The 23329-nt window shown below is 37.7% G+C and overlaps 1 protein-coding gene across 3 annotated transcripts in view; it reads right to left on the minus strand.

The window, feature by feature from the left end:
* The window catches only part of SLC25A13 (solute carrier family 25 member 13), a 99081-nt gene that overhangs the window by 29210 nt on the left and 46542 nt on the right, over positions 1–23329 (minus strand). For all 3 annotated transcript variants that reach the window (XM_038127773.1, XM_038127772.1, XM_038127771.1), the window contains 8 exons: positions 19649–19788; positions 13068–13214; positions 11243–11381; positions 10320–10413; positions 10063–10147; positions 7861–7945; positions 7243–7401; positions 539–591 (listed from right to left, as the gene is read on the minus strand). In XM_038127773.1, coding sequence (XP_037983701.1) covers positions 539–591; positions 7243–7401; positions 7861–7945; positions 10063–10147; positions 10320–10413; positions 11243–11381; positions 13068–13214; positions 19649–19788 — 902 coding nt within the window. The remainder of the gene's footprint in view (positions 1–538; positions 592–7242; positions 7402–7860; positions 7946–10062; positions 10148–10319; positions 10414–11242; positions 11382–13067; positions 13215–19648; positions 19789–23329) is intronic.

The raw sequence follows: 23329 nt of genomic DNA on the forward strand, positions 1-23329 counted from the left end.
GCATACTACTAGCTTTGATGAATACTGCCTTACCAGTGAATAAACAATATATTATGATTGGATTATAATAAGAAATTCTTAAGTGCCTTACAAACACTTAAAAATAACAAAATTACAGAAGTAAAACATTTGGAAAAAAACATCACACAAACAAGTTGCTTTCTTACCAGCAATTCACTACATGCTCATATTATCTACCTCCTATTGCACTGCAATCATACACACAGTAACCACGTGGAGATACAAAACCAAAAGCCCTCCAATAAATAACTATTCTGATTTGCTAAAAAGTGAAACCAAAGGCCTATGCTACTTACGAACAAGCAGATGAGCTGAACAAGTTGAATGAGCTTGTTCTATTTTGGAGTGAGTCCAAAAATAAGTTTTCAGTAAGATTCTTAAAATTTACATGTACACCTCTGGATGAGACTTGTATGCCACCTGTACTGTTCACAAGTCAGATATTAATAGTTGCTAATTTTAATTTGCTGCATTTACAATGTGGAGTAATGTGAAAAAAATCCATTTACAAACTTACAGTAAGTTTTATGGCCTTCTCTGGTGCTACTCCTAGTAGCTGTGGTAACAGACCTGTAACATGGAAATAGAGAATTCAAGGCATTGAGTAACTTGGTATTAAATAAACAAATCAACAAATGTATGTAGAGACCAGCACCTAGAAACAGGCGATTTTTACAGCAATTTTGTGTTATTATATATAATGAGCGTACCTAAACATTCAATTTTGAGAACAAACTTTGTGCTACCACTTCAAGTGCTACCACTGCCTATATGTATTTGTTTCTTTTTCTTTTTAATTCATACTAGCTCATTTTATGTTCAAACACTAATATAGATTTGCCAAATATGTTTCAGTACTGTACTAAGCTGACTTTTATTTTCTGCATCTTCACACAAAAATCAAGACCTTCTAATTAATTTGGTGAGATACACAACGAATCCACTTCGAAAGTCAAAACCTCAGTACCTTTTCTTGGGAAAAACAATGGCATTACATGGCAGGACCGAAGGGGATAGGAATCAAAATAATGCAAAACATTCAAACATGTATGACTGCATTCTTGAGCTCTTTGCCCAGCTAAATCATCAGTTCTTAAAACAAAAGAAGTTATGTTGCTTTCTACCCAGGTATGGAATTTTCTATTTTATTTTGTTAGAAGTGATGTGATACAGAACTGGAAGTGTGAATTTCTGACTGTCAGCTTCACTTGTTTGAAGTGAATGGTCGATATTTTGTAAACATTTGAATGACACAGCCTAAAAATAGGCAAAGCTTACCAACAAAGCCTGAAGCTAGAATGGCGTTGGCAGCATCCATCAGCATAATGAAATTAGGACACCATTCAAAAATGTGAGAAAATCACCCCAGCTAGAGCTCCTGGAGCAGAACCCTTTGTTTTAGCAGCTCAGGCAGCACATTTGGGTACTTTGTACAAAGCCTGACATTTTCACCTCTGCACGGTTTTATTTTGTTGAAAAGAAACCCCAAAAACAATTAAGTTTCCACCTCTAAAAGTTAACCCGCTGAAAAGCATTTTCTTAAAGAACTAAATGTCAGAATAACACAGAGAAAAATGCACATGTTCTGGTTTAGTATATTCTTCGATCCTCTACCATCCATCAGCTTTACAGCTTCCTATTGATGCTCTTAATAAGAAATTGACATTGAAGAAAAGTGTCACTTGGTTTGTGGTAGCAGGAGATCCAACCATATTAATATATTGATGTCTTTATCCAGCTGATGTACATGTACATGTAACATTTACCCAAGATAACTATGCTGCATTATGATCATATGACTGAATATTCAAATTTAAAAAAACAGTAGCACTAAGTTCATACACAGTTGCTCAAAAAAAAGAGATTCTGCAGAATAAGTTAAATTTTAGAATCTGAGTTTCTCAAAAAAAGTTACTTGTACGGTTGACGCGAACCCAGACCTCAAAGAAAAACCATTAAGCCATTCAGAATTATGTAATTAAACACTACATTATCTGCAGCACTCTGAGGGAAACACAATAATATAAAATGAACAGGACTTTTTCATTACAAAATTATCTTTGTAATTGCTATAATATTTACGACTTGCTATAGGACATGTGTAGCTTTATATAAACATTATGGCAAATGACTTTATATCTTCAGAGCTTAAAAAAATGTTCCATATACTTTAAAAGCACACTACCTAATCTTAAGCCAAATCCAGCAAAATTAAGCCAGGCTGATATAGCAGATATAATCCGAAACACAAAGGTCATTAATTTTAAAATCACATATACATTATTATTACATGACTTTCAAGTCATGTTTTATCAAATAAATCACAGAAAAAGACATTCTAAGATATCAAGATATGAAAAGTATAAAAGTAGTCTAGTTGATGATCTGCACAAACCTCCAATCTTAGAAACAACATTAGCAGGACAAATCAAATCCATTTTCACTGAACTGATCTGAAGATGGCCTTTTAACCATTTTTCAGCTCCCAAAACTCTGCATTTGTAGAAACACTTGCAAAGTCATAAGAAAAAGACATTTATCCTGGCACAAGTTATTTTTTTTCCATCTGGTTCATTCCTTTAGAACTCAAATCTGAATGGGACTGTTACAACTCAAAGCTTTCCATAAAACTTTGAGGTAGAGAAGAGAAAGATTAAATAGAACAGGCAGCAGTTTAAAGAAACCCCAACAGCAGAAAAACCCAGCTGGACAACCAAAACCTAGAACATTTTTCTCTTTTCCTGCCTCTACTTCACACATGATTTTATAGTATAAAAATGCTTTGTAAGTTTAATTACAGATAATGCTGTATATATCTACTGCAAGACAGCAGACAGTATCCTATAAAAGGTAGCCTGAATTTTAAAACCAGGTTTTATTGCCTTGCCAGGTACCAGCTAAGCCTACTGTCTCCAGCATCTTGGGAAGGCAGAAGGACCCTTCATTTGACCACATACCTATCTCAAAGTGGCACCTGTGCATTCTATATGCTATGACCATCAAAATTAAATTTTCTTTTCTTTATTGTTTTGATGAGAGCCCCGAAACACTATCGAAGAATTTCTAAACATGATAACGAAGCTAAGTTTTGAAAGAAAGAAAGCACATCAAAGGCCCCATATAAAAATGTCATATTTCTGTTGGGGTTATCTTGACACAGTGGGAATTTCTTAGTGTTACTGTGCATTAGCAGATCAGCAATATGACATATACACAGATGGAGAACAGCCTTAGAAATGTCTGACAGCGCCTTAAAAATGCATGCCTTTTATAACATCAAGGCATAATATCTTGCACATAGGCAGCCTGCTAGTATAGTACATAGTAAACACATTATTCAGTGCCTTTTTATAACCGAGGCTTTTTAGCAGCAATTACAATGTACCACTTTGTATCTGACACACTGTCATAGTGGGACTCTCAGGGAAGGGGAAGGTGTGTGCAAAAGGGAGCACCAAAAGCTGCATTCATTTTGTGACACCCTACAAGTTATTTTCTGAAAGCAGTCTAAATACACTGTGAATACACATACAACAGCTTGTCCAGCCCAGCTGTACTGATAGCACTGAGAAACAAAAATCTTACTTGGCCAAAGTATTTTTTTAGATGTCTAACAGAGAAGTTTCAGTTTCACACTGTGTAAGAGATGTGATTTTCCCTTCATATTAGGAAAAAACAGTGACTGAAGGTTTTGTTGCTCAGTCTAGATAAAATATTAGGGCATCTCATAGGAAGGCAGTAATGGAATACTGCCACATTTTTCCATTACAGGATTCACACAATAAACCAGACAATTAATCACCAGTTGCCATTCAAATATAGCTCCCTCAAACTGGAAATAGGGTATTTCCTGAAAATTTTGTGCTTTGACAGAACTTGGGGTACAAGTAGGCTTGCAGTTCCACTCTATGTATATGGCATTCTATTGCATAATTTAGAAGGAAAGCTGCCACAGTCTTTTTGCATCATTAGCATGGGAGTCCATCAGTAATAATGAAGCTGCATGATGAACAAATCATTAAAATCTAAACTAGATGGCATTTGGAGTCACTGCAGGGCTAGAAGCACCATCAACAGAAATAAAACTAACAAACAAGCTCCTGAACAGTTAATGATCACAGATGACAGTGTCTTCAATAGCATTCCCTGTCTTTTCCATCCTCCAGGCAAAGTGGCAGCAATAGCATGGCTACCAAACATTTTCCTAAACTACATTTTATCTCTGGTACTTAAATTTCCCAAGAAACTTCAATCAAGTATGTGTGAAATAATCTCTACTGGATGCACTGCTTAAGTCTGTGAAGCATTCTGTGACTCATCAGGTGGACTTCTGATTAAAATTCTATTATGACATGTAGGTGACCTCATCAGTTGGAAGAGACCTTGACAAATCACAGCTTTCAAAGTTTTCTTAAATTTGCATGTATAAAAATACCTGTGAGTTTCTAAATATGCATTTCAGGTATAAACATAGACACAACAGTAAATTACAGATATATGAGATGAGCATTCTTTTCAGCCATGCTGAGATACAGATGAAAAATTTATCTCAGATATAAAGTCTTTAAAAACTGCTAACAACAAAGCATTCATATAATGCATATTATAAAGACTCTATAGAGGTTTATATCATGTTTGTTTTTGTTGTTTTTTGGTTTTTTTTAATCCAAGTGTCTTCTCAGTGGAAACATTGATTACAATTAGAACCAAACTGACATCAAACCAAATATAGTGCTCTCTATATATCCACAAGATGGTGTAATTTATCCTTATCTGAGATAGTGGTTTCAAACATGGTTTCCAAGTTTGGGAAAAAACAGTGATACCAAAAAGAAAAATCAGTTCACTTTGTCAGATGGAAATATGAGCCTTTTATTAAGAATATCTGAAATGGCTGAGTTCAGAGTGGAGCTTATAATTTCTGCTTGCTTTCTTGAAGTGCATCATTACAAGGAGACCACTGCTCTAAATGTTCCTAGTACAAGTTTTAAAAAGCTTTTGCATCTATTGAGCTAAGGAGAAGTCTCCCAGTGATTACTCCCTCGTTCAGTGGGGACAAAACCACCCACATTGACTTAACCCTGAAGAAATCAGCTGTAGAAAGAATTGCAGTGACGGAAGAGTAGCAAAAAGTAATGTACTCTGTAGCATGTCCTACCTAGGCAGAATTCAAGACTAGAATAAGATGACTCTTGCTAAATGTTTACTGCATTACATTGGGTAATCACACTAATCTACAAAATGCTCCTTTCAAATCTTCCTCTCAAGCTTAACTGGAAACTTCCTTCTGCACTCAGCTCCTTAACTTTCTTCAACATCTCCTGAGAGAGTGAGCAGTAGTCCAAATTTACAGAACTGAATAGAAAGAGCTCCAGATTTTTAAGCAGTTTTCTCTATTTGCCTCTTTAAAAAGAGCTAAGTCAGGGTGCTCTTTAAGGAGAGAATTTGTAAAACAGCAGGTCTCAATTTGCTTCTAAAATGATGGTATTCAACTGTATAATCCAGAAATTAGATTATTGGCCTGGTCTTAGAAGTTCAGCTCCACCAAACTGAGATTTCACTATTCAGTACTCCTTGGAAAACTGGAAAGTAGTAAACACGATAGGGAACGGAAGGACAAGCTATACTGATGAAGTTTCCTAAGGTTCCTTAAACCTGGCAATGAAAAAAATCATTCCAAACTCAGGAAACTCAAATGGAGTTAAGAACATGCATTTATGACATTTCTGAGTTTTTATCTGATTTTTTTCCCCAGGTGAAAAAAAACACTGTCCTTCAGAAATTCAGTAAGACAGAAGGAGGCAATAGTAGAATTCTGCATATTTATTCTTTCAGGATGCTGGAAGAAGCAGACAAAAATTTACAAGGAATACATTTGGTTCTTTAGGTAATAACTGTGACTTTTGAAAGATTTTGATTGCTATAAATCTTTACAAAATAGAGACCATGTCAGTACTCTTTATTAAATTATTATATCTACTCCAAAAAAAATGGTCTCAAACTCAGTCAGTAATAAGAGAGCCTTCCCATCTCCAATTGTGCTGAAATAATTACAGAGTCTGTATTTTGCAGAGGAGCTACTTTGCCACCCAGGTCATATGTTATAGTGTGCACACCTATCACACCACCTAGTTTTAATGTTGTTTCCCACATTGTTTTATGAACTGTTACTTTTTTTTGAGGTGCACACAGCTTTGCCAGCTCATAACAATATGTTACTAAAATCCTCTGTTCTTCATTCCTTACTCAACTGCCTTTAACAATTAATTTCTTTCATTACAATATTCTTATTTCACAAGTGAAAAGAAGTTTCTAAGCAAGCTAGCTAAAAATGAAGACACTAACGCAAGTTTCAAGTTCTCCCCTATGAATATGGCAGAGGGGCATAAAAGGTCTCAATAATTGTGACACCAGAAATATAATTTACTTTAACTGTGTGACAGAGAAGAACTGGAATGTCATGCCGAGGTTCCTGATTCTTTATGACACCTCCTGAGTTACCTGAACTGACACCACTGATGCCACAACTGGGACAAGGACAGAAGCAAAAAAAAAAAAGGCCCTATTTAACTTCAGGCACTTATCTAAGCTAGCCAAAGTGAGTATTATTTACATCCTGAACACGGTCAATGGATTTTGGAGCTTTCTCCACTGACTATAAAGGCAGGTTGGAATGGGTAACTTCGTAACTTAAGTGTATTGGTTACATATATAAAGCTAAGTGGGCTGAAACCCAGTGAATCACTCTGGCTGACTCCACAGTGACGACCTAAGATACACATAAAACTTGATAAAGATGACTATTGCCAATGATTACTGAAGCAAATGCAACTGGTTCACAGAGACCTTTTTGTCTCAAAAGAAACACAACAAAAAGTACTGCAAAGAACAAAAACCCACAGATGATTTAACTTCTTACCAAACAGGACAAAACACTCTGGGCACTAAGCACTGCTAAGGAAATGAGAACTTTACTAACAATATATTTTTGCTGTAGGAAATTGCTAATGGTCCCCTATAGCAGATGAGGAGAGAAAGGACAGATAGGTCCTACAGCAATGTTCTCATTACAGTGATGTTTTAATTATCAAGAAGTTTGCAAATCCTTCCCCTGTAACAAAGGAGCGAAACTGAAGTCTGAACTAAAAAGACTTAAAAATCCAGTCACATAAAACTCTTAATAGTATTTTATCATTAGTATAGAATGCCTTTTAAACCTACCTCTATAAAGGCCAAAGAAACCTTCATAACGTAGCACTTTCTTGAAGCAATCAAAGCTGTTTTTATACATAAGTTCTCCCACAAAAGAGCCTGTAGAACGCTGGTTTTGCATGCGAGTTTTCACTAAATCGATTGGGTAGACTGCAGTGGCTCCAACAGCTGCAAATAAAATCCAAGATGTAAGAAAACATGATTTTGCATTTGCACTGTTTGACTGCAACTGTCATCTTTCACATTTACATCTAACATATCAGTTATATCTTTTTTCTTCATGATATATTCTGGATACATTAAACTACCTCTCACAGTTTTAACCAAATACACTTTCCAGTCCTACCTCATTATTAATTTCATTTTCCTGAAATTTGTTTGGGGACAAATCAGATAGTAACACCACCTGGAAACTCCAACAGCTCATAAATTCCAAAATTCTTGTAGATCAGATGATCCTTTCCCCTTCAATCTTACAGTCATCCCACCCCTTAGACACAGCTCCAAGGGAATGTCTGAGAAGCCTTCCACACTTAAATGAGAGGCAGAAGGAGAAGAAGGGCAAAAGAAAAGAAGAAAAAACCCAAACAGTGAAGATGAATATTCTTTTGCTCAGCCATGACTAACCTCCAGCAACTGAACCAAGGGCAAACCTGTACGCTGATTCTGCAATCTGGATGAGAACAGGTCGAGACACATCGCCTGAAGCTTTCTGTCAAGGCAGGATTTAAAACAAAAAGAAAGACAAGAAAAACCATCAAAACATCTAATTTCCCAAGAGAACATTTCATGATCAGACAGATAGAAGAATATGGATACCTGGAAAAAATTCCACAATACACTAGAGATTTTTTTCACAATTATTACTTATTTTCCTCTGATTTCTAAGTGTCATATAAGGCAGCCTCTTCAGATTGGAATAGGAAAGAAAATAGATACTACAACAAAATTATGCAACTCTAAAATCAATGGTCTAAATGTGGTCTAAATGAGGGCTTACATATTGCCTCTTCAGTCATTAATCTTCTACAGCTAAAAGCAACTCCAGCTTGGAATTTCTTTCTACTGTCGCCAACACCAGGTACACCTATTACTTGCCAGGCTACCAAAACAAGTGTGCAAGCATTCACACAGATTAGCTGAAGGAAAATAAGGTTCCATAAAGCACCCCCATGATTTCATTTTGCTCACAGTCTATGAGTGCTAGATTTAACCCAATGAAAAATAAATTTCAGAAGTGTTCCAGATTTAAAATTGCTATCTAATAAAAGAAATAAGACAGAAAACAAAAGTTCTGCAGGGGCATTAAATCTTTCATACTTACTAGCACTTTCTGCAATATGTTCTTTTGGGGATACTACAAGTAAAGCATCAAAATAAAAACAAGGATACATTTTCCTGTGTTTATGTTTTAGTTAATTCAAATATAGGTGGAGATGACCACAAATAAATTACAGATATCAATGTAGCTGAAAATCTTTTTATCAAGCAGCTGACATTAAAAAGGAATTGAGTGGAAAAAAATGAAAAGGTGGGACGCATACACAGAAGAAATGGAAAGATTTAAGGACCATTGTTCGTTGTCCTCGCCTCTTACAACAACGTAAATCATGGTAGCAGAGACGGTGGCCTCAAAGCAAAAGTGAAGAAGCTGCTACTTTCATCACACATTTTTCTCTACCTTTTACTGCCACCTATTGTAACTTACGTTAGTTGATATTCAGCCCAATGCAAATGCTTTTAACTCCTTTAGGAGTCTTCTAGGAATAGACATTGAGCTTTTGGGAGCCAACTCACTTGAATTCATCCCAGCATCATCACCATTTAGTCAGTGCTTGAACAAACAGAAAACCACCACCCCAGATACTGTCTTGGAGTGGTGGTGGGGGTGTTCACATGTAAGGGAGGCAGGAGAAGAAAAAAGAGAAGAAAAAGAGACTCATGTGTACACACACACACACACAGAGGCCTGGCTTATGGCCTGGTAGTCCTAAAAATGAAGCCTGGATCAACTCATTGTGGTCAAACTGGCGTCTCCGCACAGACCCAGAGCAGGAAAAAAGAAAACAACAAAAAACCCTTAGTCTCACAAGACACAAAGTTAAGACTGCCTTAAAATAGAGACAAACAGGAGGGTTAGTTTTAAATCCATCTGTATAGAAACTTGTGTCAATGAAAATGCAAACTATGATAAGATAATAAGAAAACTGAAAGATCAACAGGTTTGACATTTAAAGAACACTCCTATTTCCTTTTGCCTCAAAATCAAAAAAAAAAAAAGTCCATTTGTGGTTATACCACTGAAAGTAAATATCCTTTAGGTTTTGGACATACTTTTACTGAAAGTAAAAGCTCTCATATTTTGATATTCAGCAGAGCATAAAGCAAAGCAAAGAACACTGTGAAGCCAGGAATATGCATATATGTTCAGAGTAAGGGCTGCCATTTCATAGGCTAGATACTGAATTTTAATTTTTTTCTCTTCTCCTCATTAAAAAGAACACAGAGCAACAGAATCACAAAACTTAAACACCTTAATTAGGCATGCATCTAATATTTACTGATAGATGACACTGCTATACATATTATCTTTTCAAAGTAAATTACATTTGACCTGTTAAAATGGAGCCCAAGAGGAAGGGGCACAAAGAAGAGATGGAGAGAACGTGACACTGGTTAAAAAATAAATTCTAACAAGATGTTACTCCTCACAATTATTACAGAACACAAGAGAAAAGCAACTTAGATGACAAGAACAGGAAGAGGTTGGCTGTCTATTTAACTGGCACTGGAAACAAATAACAGCATCGTGCTGGCTTCTGTTCTTACCTGCCTCTGAGCCTCAGCCAGGTTGTAGGGCAACGTCCCTTCCTCCAGAGGAGCAATTCTCTCAATATCAGCTAATGTCATGCGCCTGAGGAAATTAATTCACATTAGTATTTGCTTAGAGGTTGGTTTTCAGATCACTAAAAGTTACCTGCGTATGGGCCACTACAGCACACTCTCCTGTTCCCCAACACCATCTCCCACTCCTTCCAAGAAGAAGAGAAGAGGAAAGAGAGTAGGATAGATAACTCTCCACTTACCCCCGTGGCTCATAAAGATCTGCTAACTGAAACAAGATGTCAACTTCCATGGGTGTAACCTGACCAAATTTCTGGGCTGCCAGAACAAACTCCTCTGCAACAGAATGAAAATACAGAAAATTAAATGAAATCAAACCAGAAGAAATAATCCAGAGCACCCCAAAGTTGCTCTATATTTTAGTATAAAGTAGAAGACGCTGGTTGGGGAGGGTGAAAGGGGAGTAAGCTACCCAACACCAAAGTGTTCCTGTCACTACATAAATGTGTACTTTAAATGGTCTGTCCTTCATGCACGTAAGTACAACTCTCTGGTCTTAAAGCTTAGTACTACCAGCAGGATTTAGGATATTTGACATACGGTATCAATCAGCTGCAGGTCAGAGGGAAAAATATAAAATAAAAAGCAAACAAAGAAAAACCCCCAAAACAGGAGTCAAGAGATGTGGAACTTTTCATGCATAGTCCCAGGAGGCCACATTAATGAAACTCTGGTGTTGCACAGGGAATTCTCTATAAAAGTGGTTAGATATAGCAGATAACATCTTGTTCCAAGCTTGTAGATCAGCTTACTGTGCCGCCAATACAAGTTTATGGAATTCTTCAACTACCCTTGAAGGTCACTTTAATAGGCTGCCAATTTGGCAGGAGTCCTAGGAAGTTTTTTAAACTTTTAAATATCTCTACATACTTTCCTCACCCTGCCCCCACCACCAGTTTACTAGTACCTTTTTCTGATTGAAACTAAATGAAAAAGCTGGAGGGTGCACTCTGACAGGACTGTACAAAACTGAGTGGCAAACCAAGGAATGGTAACGAGGTAGGCTTCCCCCCCTGCCCCCACTGATTTAAAAGCATACAGATGAGGTCTTTCCCTCCATTCAAATACCCAAGGAAACATCCAGACTGCAAATATTTCTACCAACCTTTAGTGACTTCCACATCTTTTCTATTTCCAGCCAGAGTACTGTAGATCTTTCTAATGAGCTCCATGTTGTTAAGGAGAGAATTAAATCCATTAAAATAGGAAAAGCTGACCTGATGGGAAGTGGTACCTCCAGCAGCCTAGAGACAGTAAAAGAGGAAAAGAGAATAGAGCATAAAGCAAAGCAAAGAACACTGTGAAGCCAGGAATATGCATATATGTTCAGAATAAGGGCTGCCATTTCATAGGCTAGATAGTGAATTTTAATTTTTTTCTCTTTTCCTCATTAAAAAGAACACAGAGTAAAAGAGGAAAAGAGAACAGAGATTGTTACAAGACTAAAAAAAGCTTGGAATAAAAGTTTTCAAACAATGTTCTTTTACAAGAGTGACAGCAGCACAGGCTTGCTTTTTCAAAAAACCTTCAAAATAAAGAACTTTAAATGATGAAAGATTCTAATGTTACTGAAACTAATCATGACCAGAATATAAAACTCTCCCCACCCTACAAACCTAAACAAATACATATGCAGGATTATAACAACATAACCAGTAGTAATGTACAAAGTTCAAGTTTCAGGACTGCTTCAGTTGGAAATGTTTCATAAGTTGGCTTATTTCTAGTAATGAGGAAATCTACTTCTACATGTAAAGCATATTACTATATAGAAAATTTCAACAAAACCAAAACATATTCTGAAAAAGGTCAATTGAAACCTTTAAATTCACAGGCATTTCAAATCATGGAAAACCAGCAGTAAGCTCTTAGGCTTATATCAGGCAGTCAAACATAATGGGAACAGTAAGGTTCGAACAGTTACTCATTTTGAAATGAGAGCGGAGACTAAACCTTTGTCTTAAAGTGGTGATGGGTCTGCACACAGAAAAAATATTGGATCAATTCACTATTTAAACTATAAGATCAATGATCAAGCAAATTTCTGAAAAAAATATGCATAAGCTTGCCAAATTTTAACTGACCTTGAGGGATAATAAAAAAACATACCTGATGTTTTATGACAGAGCATATGACACAGGAAGGCTGGTAACAAGACTGTGAGAGAACCATGGAATAAAGTACCAAATCTCACTGTCAGTTCCTAAATCTTCTGGCTATGCTTTTTGCTGCATGCATCTTCTAATATTCTGGTCAGAATTTGCACTACTCATCACTTCACAATTGCAAGTGAAATGATGAAATCTCTTCGTTGCAAGTCAAAGCAGAACAGACTTTTAAGTAGATCTTCAAACCTGAATATGGCCAAGCTTTAGATTACTTGGATTGTGCTGCTACAAGTTCCCAAAATTATAAACTGTGGTCAAAACCAAATGTACCTCTTTTCTTTATGTGCTCCAAACTGAGACAAAATATACAGTCAAGTGTAACAACTATTGGTCAAGATACAGTGAGTGTCCCTGGTTGATGTTCCAATTCATACATTGTCCCAGGTACTAGGAAAATACACTCAGGAGCTTAGAATTTACATTACAAAGCAACTTCTTTGAGGATGATATCCTAAGTGGGATGTAATGGCATTCAAAAATATCTGACATGGTCTACTATGATGGAAAAAGGAAAACTCTACATTTGTAGGCCATTACTAAGGTCCATCTAAATACTTTGTCTTTTGTCTCGGGAAACCAAGACCATTGAGGATATATATTCAGCAATCAGGGTTAATTTTCATATGTGTAGATAATAACTGCTAGACTTCAAAACATGCATCCTCAGGCTGATTACATGTTGTGTAGTGGTCAAGGTACATAAGAAAAGGAATTCCACATCTGTATCCCAGGTCTGCCAGCTGGGATACCAGAACTACTCACAGCTACTAGACATTCTTCCACAAATGGTGTCAGCATGTGTGGCCGGATAGTGACCATAATGTCCCTGAAGTCCATTGCTGTGACTCTTCCAGACTGAGCACTGTCTCTCTGTACAAAGGCTTGTTTTGCATGTTCTAATTGTATCTCCTGAAAATATATGGGGGAAAAAAGCAGTTAGGTTCAAAATAATCACCTTAACAGTTACATTTAATATAAGTAATGCAAGACTCTCATACCTAACAAAACACAACTACATGTAACCGAATTTTAATTGGCTCTTATATGTATGTTTTATGTAAATTTCAGCCTTTTCCATTCAGCCTTTCCTATGGTCTCTATCACTAACCTAAGCACCTAGGACAACATCATGATTTCTTTGCTGTCTGGACATTATGTCATGTAATTCATTTAACTGAGAAATGGAGAACACCTACCAGCACACCAGCACAAGTAATCTCCCACTCATGAACATAAAAATTTTCCATGATGTGCATAACCCAGTTTATTGCATGTGTCACAGCAGGTCAAAATACTTTCTGTAAAAGCACTCACTACTCCCTGAACAAGGACAATTAAATCACCAGAGATTTCCATGTAGACACCTACTAATCTGGAAAGGATTCCCTCAAAGAACATCCTTACTTAAAACATAAAGTTATTTGTCTGCAAAAGACACCAGCAGTTTAATTTAGAACTCCTTGTCTCATGACTGATTAAAGATCAGTTCTCAGTATTTTAGCAGTAGTAACAGGCATAAATATTATCTGATACAACCACCTGATAATCTCATTTTGTGATTCAAATGTACTTCTGAAAGAAAAAAGAAAGAAAAAGTATATAATCTCTCAAAGTTGTATCTTTTCCTACTGTGACCTTCACCCTTTCTTCTTAAATTACTGTTAGACTACTTTATTTTTTTGTCATTTAAAAGGAACAATCCTGCACAGATAGTAACTGGATATTACATACGAAATTTTGTTCAGTTCTACAGGTTTGTAAAAAAACCCCAAAAAACTCTGGCGATGTAATTAGACTTCCCAACCTGTATTTTTCAGCTGAATGGAGGAACACTAATCATTGCCATGTATTCCCTTTAAGTTTCAAGGATTATAAAAACTTCACTGGAAAAACAGTGCTTATTCAGAATACATATTCATAGTCACTTATTAAGAAAATGGAATCAGAGCAAAACTGAGTAGTCAGGAATACTAAGCAGTCTTGCAGTGGACCATGACACTATCCAACTATTTCCATTATACTTGCAAATATGTGCCTTAAAATACATATTAATACAAGACTCAAGCTAGTCAAGAATCACCATCATGAAGTATCCACAGTAAATATGATCTCCTATAAGTTGATATTTGTCTCACAGCAGCACTCAAGGAAATAAAGAGTGAAAGGTGAAAGGCAAATTCAGATGGAGTAGGATCAGACCTGCCAGAGGCCTGCAGATGCCATCTCTCCCTCCTTCTATTCACTCAGTTCACACTGCCACTCAAACCATGCTTGTCTTTTTATTTCAGCCTTCTGACTGTCAATTTTGGTCTTAGTTTCTTATTACAGCACTGTAACCTGTATGATGAAAACCTCCTAATATATTAGGCAGAGGGAGGAAAGGTGTGGAGGGAGAAGACTGATCAATGTTTCACTCCAGAATTAATCTGAAATTTCTTCTTTTGAAGGGAAACACTTGTGGGGAGTATAATTTGAAGTGGTACAATTTCAGTTCAGCCATATTTTCTTTACATTACAGACCCCCATGCTGAAGTGTAACAATTCAGCAATAATACTCACTCTGGCTGGATGCAGCCATGCAGGTTCTTACTTCACTTCAATTGAGACTACAATTTTGACAGAAATTTGGAAGGAAGCAATTTTGGAAGGTTTGTGGTGATATGAGCACAAAAACACAAAAAGACTTCATCAGCTTGAGGCAGGCAACTACTTGGAGGCAGAGAGCTCTGCAGAGGAGTTAAGTATAATAAAGCCAGTATCCTAAACACTCATCACCTAGCAGGTAGAAACGTATGAACAAATGAACAAAAATGTTTGTCATTAAATGGAAGCACCACTATAGAAAAAAAATCGTATTTAGAGGAAGATTATGTGGAAAACAGTGCATGTTGCTTCCTTCTCCTTCCCTCATTCAATTTATTTTAACCACTGAAATTGCTGGCAGAGTTTTGTTGGCAGAATCCAGCACTAAAATGCAGTAAAAAAACCTGGACAACACTTGCAGAAGTCCAATCTGTTCCTGTCTCTGTACACCCATCAGTGAGCCTGGAGGTATTGTACCATTGGTATGACCTTAGCTGACAGTGATGTCTTAGCCACAGGAAAAAAGCAGGGCCCGTGCTCCAAAGAGGTGCATCAAGTGTGTGTTTCTTGTCATCACCCAGCTGACTGCAAAAAGGCTGCTAGTACTACAGTTGAGAACAAGCCAAAACACCCCATCCTCTCCTTGCCAATGTGAGTCTTTCCAATTTTCTTGGTAAACTGGAGCCCACTGGAGAGAATTATCCCACTTGTTTAAACACATTGTCAAGGTCTTGGTGCTGCCATTTACCCATCTTCTTGTCAGCCAGAAAAGAGCCATTTAGCTGTAGATAGACAGCCAGACAACTGTGAATGGGATGTCTTCTGAAACTCCCTATTCACACCTCCTCCCTAGTTCAGAAACTAAGTTCCAGTTCAAAATGGTTTATGCATACTGCACATGAAAGTGGACTGACCTCAGGAAGGTAGAGACTTTTTAGGCTATGGTTATTTTGAGCAGTGCTACACATTTTCCAGTTACACCAAGAAGAAAGAAGGACAGGGATCTTCAGCCACATGACATTCCCAAACCATGACCATGGATGGCAGCAGTTTGGCTCACAAGAACATACAGACAATCAAATGCTGTCACAAACAAACCAGACATTTCTAATCACTGCATAGTGCATATCAATGCAATAAACTCCTTGAAGTGTTTACCTCAAAAGGCTATCCATTCCCTCAGCCTCCATGCCTGAAAGCTGAGACAACTCACATCAAAACTATGTTTCAAAATGAACTCACTAGCTACTGGCAACTTATCAGGAAATTCTTTATAAGATGTTTGTAACGTATGTTGTGTATACGCAGCTAATATAAAATATATCACCTTAAAAATAAACTGAAAAATTATAAAGCAAAGCTGTAGTCTTCAGAGATGCTATCTGACTTGCAGTAACTTTATTATTTTATTTATATGTATAAATTTTATTTCAGCCTCATATTATTTTACCTAGACAGACTCAGGTTTAAAGAAATACAATCCTCGTTACTTTGCAATACAAATTACACATCCTAAAGAATCTTCTCCATCTAGACTTTCTGTAAACTGAGATATACATAGAAAACAAGCATCTTCCTTGATGCTGAAAGTCCAGAATTCCCCCAGGTAGCATAAGACTTTGTGAAAAATTAATGCATGCATCATGGCAGGCATGCTGGCACCATAATTCTAATGAAATTATTTCCTATCTAGAGATTTTACCTCAGCTTTCACTTACAGCTCATTAAAAGCTTCTTTACCTTCCACTTAAAAAGAAATTTATGTTTGCATTCCATCCCAATGGATCTACAAGTCATCAGACACAACACAATCTTTGCCACTGGAGTAGATCCCAAGGTTCAATTATAGAGAGTACTACTTCAACTAATATTATGGGTGTAAATAAGTTTCCAGACAATGCAGAAATGGTTTTACCAGGCCTACATATAAGGGTATGTTAAAATTCATCTTGTGGAATAGATTTTACATGCTGAGAAAAGGGCTGATGTTGCTCTTCAAAAGGCAAACTTGCCACTCAAGTGATGACAGAACACGACCATATCCAAACAGATACATATGATGGATATAGAGTACAGATAGATGAGCTAATTTTAAGCTAGCAAATGAGGAGGGTAAGACAACACACCTTGAGCTCTAGGTTGATGCAAATAGATTGTTAACTGCATTAGAGCCAAGGAGTTTGGAGGCTATACTTTCAGGCATCTCTCTTATTGCAGACAGAAGAAGCGCTAGAAGAATATAAATATTCAGAATCCCATATAAACTCTTTATATTTAAAGCCACAAGAGATCCATCTTGTGCATGGATAAAACATAGTAATGCTATTTTCCAACTACCTAGAGCTTTGCCAGAAGTGATGATTAGTCCAAATGCTTCAACAGATAATGATCATGGAACAAGTTTATGTGACATAATAGGACCCAATGTAAAGGAATGAATCTAGCTAGATTATTCCATTAAAAGTTGCAAATTGCATTGTACTTACAAAGCAGTACCTGAAGCGCCTTACAGAACCATCTGGTCCATGTTAAGGGCAATGTAAAGTGCATTCACACATCAGGAATGCAGAAAGGTAATTTGGTATCCACTGTGGTCTCCTGCTGTCTAAGGTCCAAGGTCTAGACATCAGACTAAAGAGACTGACTCATGCACAGGCAGAATGTCAGAAGGAAAAGCTGAGTACCAAAGGTTACAAAGCTTAAAGGAAGATTTCCACGCCTGTGAACAGTAACTCTCCACTTTGTGCCGAGAGCCATTTCTGTGCTCAAACTTCAGCATCTGTAATACAACACTGCAAGGCAAGAATCAGCAGGGAAACTTATGTGATTCAAGGATTTACAGTTCTAGAAAGTGGGTAAACAGATGTGCCCAATTACTGTGACTGACTGAGCATCCTAATAGATCATACTGGTAATAGGCAGCTTCAGCAGTCTTAGGACAATTATTTTAAAATCCTTGCTGTCTGCACCAATGCTGAGAGCATCTTTATTAAGCAGCATTAGAACTTTTCTTGAGTGCATCTCACCTCTCTGGAGACACCCAGAATTGTCATCCTTATTCTCCTGGTTTATGCTCTGACCTATATGGATCATCACCAAAAGGGCTGGCTGGTTCATTAGGACCACTGACACCTTCCATCACAACCAATTATCCCCACAGTATCATCCCATCCAAGAAAAGTTCCTTCAGGTAAGAGGAACATCCCTCCACAAGATGAGAAAGCCTAATAGTTGGGACTAATCTCCAAAGTTAGAAAATTCCTCCCTCAGTCCTTACTTTTTCTAATTAAAGTTAAAAACACAAAAGAACCCAAAGAAAGAACCCAAATATTTCAAATACCCAGCCTTATCATTACAAGCTCTTTTAGGTCTGAGACTCTAAAGTCTCTTAACCTCTCTCAACAACCCTTGCACACACATCTTTTTGGTTTGTTTTTTTTTTTTTTTAATGGTGAGAAAGTGTCGTATTTTTATTCTGAGTTTTTCTAGAGATTTTCCTCATATCTCTAAGTAAATAGATGAGGCAAACAGGATTGGTACTTTTTTAAAACTGTGGCTTTAAATCACCAAAATCAGGATACATTTCCGAGGCTTATTCTGTAGTTGGAAGGAGATACCAGAACACATTGCCAGAGGCATTTTTTCCTAATCAAGTAGCACATTTGCTTTTTCATTCAAAAGAGGTTCTGATTCCTATTTCTGTCACAAAACTGGTTTATGTCTTAGCTACTTAGGAGTTACAATAGTCAATACAAAGCCTAAGGGAATATGATTTAATCATGTGATACCTGACGTCCTCTTCATACAAAGTTAATTAGGCTCTGTTCTACAAAGTCAATTTGAAACATTTGTCTCAATAGCATTATCTTAATTATTCCTCATCAAAATGATACCACCCCCTACTGTGAACTAACATACTTGTGTAAACAAGAAAAAAAGAAACCTGGCAGTCTTGAAGCAGGTTCCCATTTTAAAATTCTCTAGTGTAAATACTAATACAGGCATTAAGTATTCAGGACGAATACAAATAAGAAACTCACGTGTTTCACCTCTTTTCCTACTGAAGACTATTTTTACCAGTACTGCTGAAATACAGATAATTGGGGTTTTTTTATTAGCGTAATATTTAACTTCCTGTGACAAAGTACCCGAAAGTACAAATAGCCAAGAATTCCTTGTAAAAAGTAGTATTTTATTCTTTATATGCTACAAGCAGATTTTCCGTCTCTAAGATCAGCTTAATTCAAAAAACATCAAAAGTAAAGTGCATGGAAATGGCTTTTAGCAAATATTACTGGATATCAGCTCTGAATTAAATATATGTTTGGCAAACACGCTATTTACAGACAGAAGTACTTCTTAATACAAGTCTGGTAAGTTGAGTCCAAAATGTTCAATACTGTTATTTAACATTCTTTGACTTGTGGATTTAAAAATATAGGAGATTTTCAGACATCAAAGTCTATGTTATTATTTTCATGTCTGTGTCTACACAACGGTGTAGAAAAAAATCACCTTCTGCATACAGGTGCAAAAACAAAGGAAAAGGAAAAAAAACCACTTAGCCTGAATCAGAAGTTTTACCAATAGCAAATCCTGTTTATCAACATACTATACAAGTCCAGCACTCTGATTTTAAGAGCCTATACATGGTATGTATTTCAACTTTGCTACCAGCTTGGTATTTGGCAAGTTTGCAAATACTTTGATTCTTGAATCCATCTTATTACTCTTGACAAACCATACTGTATCAGACCCACCAGTAAAAACTGAGTGAACTCCGCGTATGTTAGGTGTCTTTTTCTATCCTTTCCAAAATGCAGCTGTACAAACTCTGAATTCCAGTTAAAAGGAATGTGCTGATGAATCGTGGTCTGGCCAAAAACTTGTTTAGCATCCTCTGGGAAGAAAAGAAAAGTGTTCATTTAGTAATAAAATAAAACAACAAGAGAGGCAAACATATAAACAAATATGATATTTTATAACAGGAAAGTAATACTATTCATATAAATTAGTAACACATTGTAAAGCAAACCCAATGTTTTTTGTTTACCCAAATCATCACCTTCACAAATAGTTCCTGAATAATATTTTAATTTGTGAAGTTTTACATGCACAGCATTTATTTAAAAGGAACTTAGATATTTCAAGTTTCAAATTCAAGCAAGAGATTAAAATTAAAAGACAATTTATAAAAAGATGACTAAAGCTAACTGATTTTCAGCATAATCTTTTCAAGTTGCTAACAATGAAAGTTTTGTATCACTATAATTCATGCTTTTGATTTTTTCCCAGAGCTCTCCACATTCAAACAAATTAACTACAAAAATACCATTATTCCAAAATCCACTTTTCTGGAGTTACTTATGGAGCACTGACAAGCAGGACAGGGGATGGGGGGAGACATGGCAAGCAGGAATAAAAACCTATTGCCAGCACTATGCGAATTTTAAACCTAAATCTCTTCTACAAGGAGGGGGTCATCATGACAACTATGATCACACGTAAATACAAGCTTCATATTTAGTAGTCCCAACTGGGCACCAGTTTACTACATGCTTGGCAGACTGGTAATACACAGCAGTTTTTGTGAAAAAGCAACTATGTGATACACAATTAGTAGTAAGGACCGTACGTTTCTGCAATTAGACAGCGTATCCTGTAAGTAATGAAAACAGCAATGAGATCTGAGCAAGTACTTGTCTTGAAGGACAGAGCTCACTTCAATGTGATAGTTTTGTCTCAGACAAAAAAATAGGGCAAAGATATCCTCTGAAGACAAGCTCAAGGCCAGAGGTTCCCAGCTGCTCTATGCCCTCCTAATTGCTGTATGACTCTTCCAGCAACTCAAGCAAAGAGCCAGTTCTTGTCTCCTGCGAGTTCCTTTGAGTGTGGAGAGATGGTTCCCAGGAGTCACTCCCTACCCACAGGCTGGGCCAGGAGCTGGTCTGCTCCCTTCACGCTTTGTGGAAGAAAGACCAGGAGTCCAACCACGAGCTCCTGTCTGTCTCTGCAAGCAGCAGAGCTGTAAGCCAGTTCCCAAGCTCAGCTGGTGCCTGAGGTTGAGGAAATCAGCACAGCTTACTGCTTGCCTGTGTTCAGAACAAGCTGGGAATCACCCCACTGGAGCCAGCCTCTGCCTGCCAGGCAGGACTGGGAGCCACCTTCCACTTCATTCCAGTGCCACAAGCAAAGGTGGGAGCTGACTCCTTGGGGCGATGAGGTCGTGTCTCCTGTGCATGTTGAGATCTGGCTTCTGGTTCAGTCCATGCCAGGCAGGCACAGCAGCTCTCTTGAGCTGGGGAAATACAGCCAGGGTGGAATCCCCTCTTTTAGGCAAGGAAGCAGGAAAAAGTGAGAGTGAGGAAGATGAGAGCTGAGAGCCAGGAAGATGTCAGGAAGAGCCCAAGTAAATGAAGAAAAAAGACACAGAAAAGAAACAGTCACAATGAGATGAAAGGGGCATGTGTCCTGCTGCACTGACCCAAAAGCCCTGCACATGGTATTACCCACAAGAACAGCTTGTTCTAAAGCAAGAAGGCTTCACAGAGAGAGCAGAAATGAAACTGCAGACCTCTTCCCATCTCACAACCAAGTCTGTAGTTTCAACTTTAAAAACACAGCACCCACTGATCCCAGGAAATCAGCAAAAATCAGATGAAAGAGCAAGCTGGATTTAACCTACAAATAGAAAGACTAACCCCAGTTAACCTCAAATTCATAAAATTCATAACTCCACGTCCTAATGTCCTATGAGAATTTTCTCCAAGCAAAGTCAATGCCCCCAGGACAGCCCCATTGTTCATTCATGTCTTAAGCTCCATCACAGCCAGCTGGGATCTGTCTGCCAGCATTCTCCTGGAGCAAAATTCTGCTCTCAAGGCAGTGGGAGAGAAAGTCTATTGGTTCAGGGTGAGGTCCTATCCCTCTAGTTGAAGTCTTTCATTTAGGGTGCTTCCTACTGACACAGCTCAGGGCACCTTGCCACATGTCACTGGAGATCACATTAATAAAGCTCCTACTTGCTGCCAGACTTTCTTCAAAGAAGGCATCCAGCATGAAAAAGACAGCTTGTCTTGCCTGCATACAAGAAGAAATAAAGGTTGTCTCTTTCTGGCAGTGACCACTGCTTTTCCACAGAAATAAAGACATTCACAGAGAAATGAGATGTTCATCTGCTTCCTCTTTCCCTCTCATCTCATCTCCACAATTTCCCCAGAGCAAGCCACTGATACTGTGTGGATGAGACTAGGAACAAATCATCATTTACCAAAAGCTATGGCAGGACTCCAGACTTGCCTTTGTCAGAGAAGAAAGGTGAATTCTTGCCTGATGCAAGGTAAGAGATAGCAGAAACTTAGCTAGTATAAAATGAGTCTCAAATTTGTTTTGATGGGGCAAAGCTCCATACAATTTTCACTTCAAATGGTTAACATAAGAAAGTTGCACAGTCTCCTTTGAATATACCCCTGTAGTTTTATTTTAATTTATTATCATGCATTAGCCACCTTGAAGGAACAATGTATCCTGCTCCCCCAGCTCCGTGTCCTGTCAACCCTCCTTGGCTGGAGCCCAAAATAAAAATTCCATCTCAAGAAAATAAAACATACAATCAGAATGGTTTGGGTTGAAAGAGACCTTACAGATCATCTAGCTTCAACTACCCTGCCATGGGCAGGGACACCCTTCACTAGACCATGTTTCTCAAAGCTTCATCCAACCTGGCCTTGAACATTTCCAGGGATGGGGCATCCACAGCTTCTTTGGGCAACCTGTTACACACACACACACACACCACCCCCACAGTAAAGAATTTCTTCCATATAACTAACCCAAACCTACTCTCAGTTGAAAACCATTCTCCCTTTTCCTATCTTGTAGGCTCCCTTTGGGTACTGGAAGGCTGCAATTAGGTCACCCCAAAGCCTTCTCTTCTTCAGGCTGAAAAGCCACAATTCTCTCCACTTTTCATCAGAGGAGACATGCTTCATCCCTTTAATAATGGGTTTCCACCTCTGAACTTGCTCCAACAGGTCCATGTCCTTCCTTTGCTGGGGACCCCAGAGCTGGATGCAGTGTTCCAGGTGGGGTCTCACCAGAACACAGTAGAGGGGCAGAATCTCCTCCCTCACCCTGGTGGACATGCTGCTTTTGAGGCAGCCCAGGACATGTTTGGCTTTCCGGGCTGCAAGAGCACATTACCAAGACATGCCCAAACGTCAGGAAGTAAAAAGAATGGTAACTTCAGACTAAATACAATGTTTAATTATTGGCATTACAAAAGGTAAAGGAACGCACAGCAATGAAAGTGAAAACCTCATCAAGCCAATTTGGAATATAATAAGGTCTCTATCCAGACCATTTGCATTACCTTGCCTGTTTTAGAGATTAAAGGCCACAAGCTTGTCTCAGAAGTTCATGTAAGTACAAGAACCACTCTA

The sequence above is a fragment of the Motacilla alba genome, chromosome 2 (genome assembly GCF_015832195.1).
Source record: "Motacilla alba alba isolate MOTALB_02 chromosome 2, Motacilla_alba_V1.0_pri, whole genome shotgun sequence".
Classification (NCBI taxonomy): domain Eukaryota; kingdom Metazoa; phylum Chordata; class Aves; order Passeriformes; family Motacillidae; genus Motacilla; species Motacilla alba.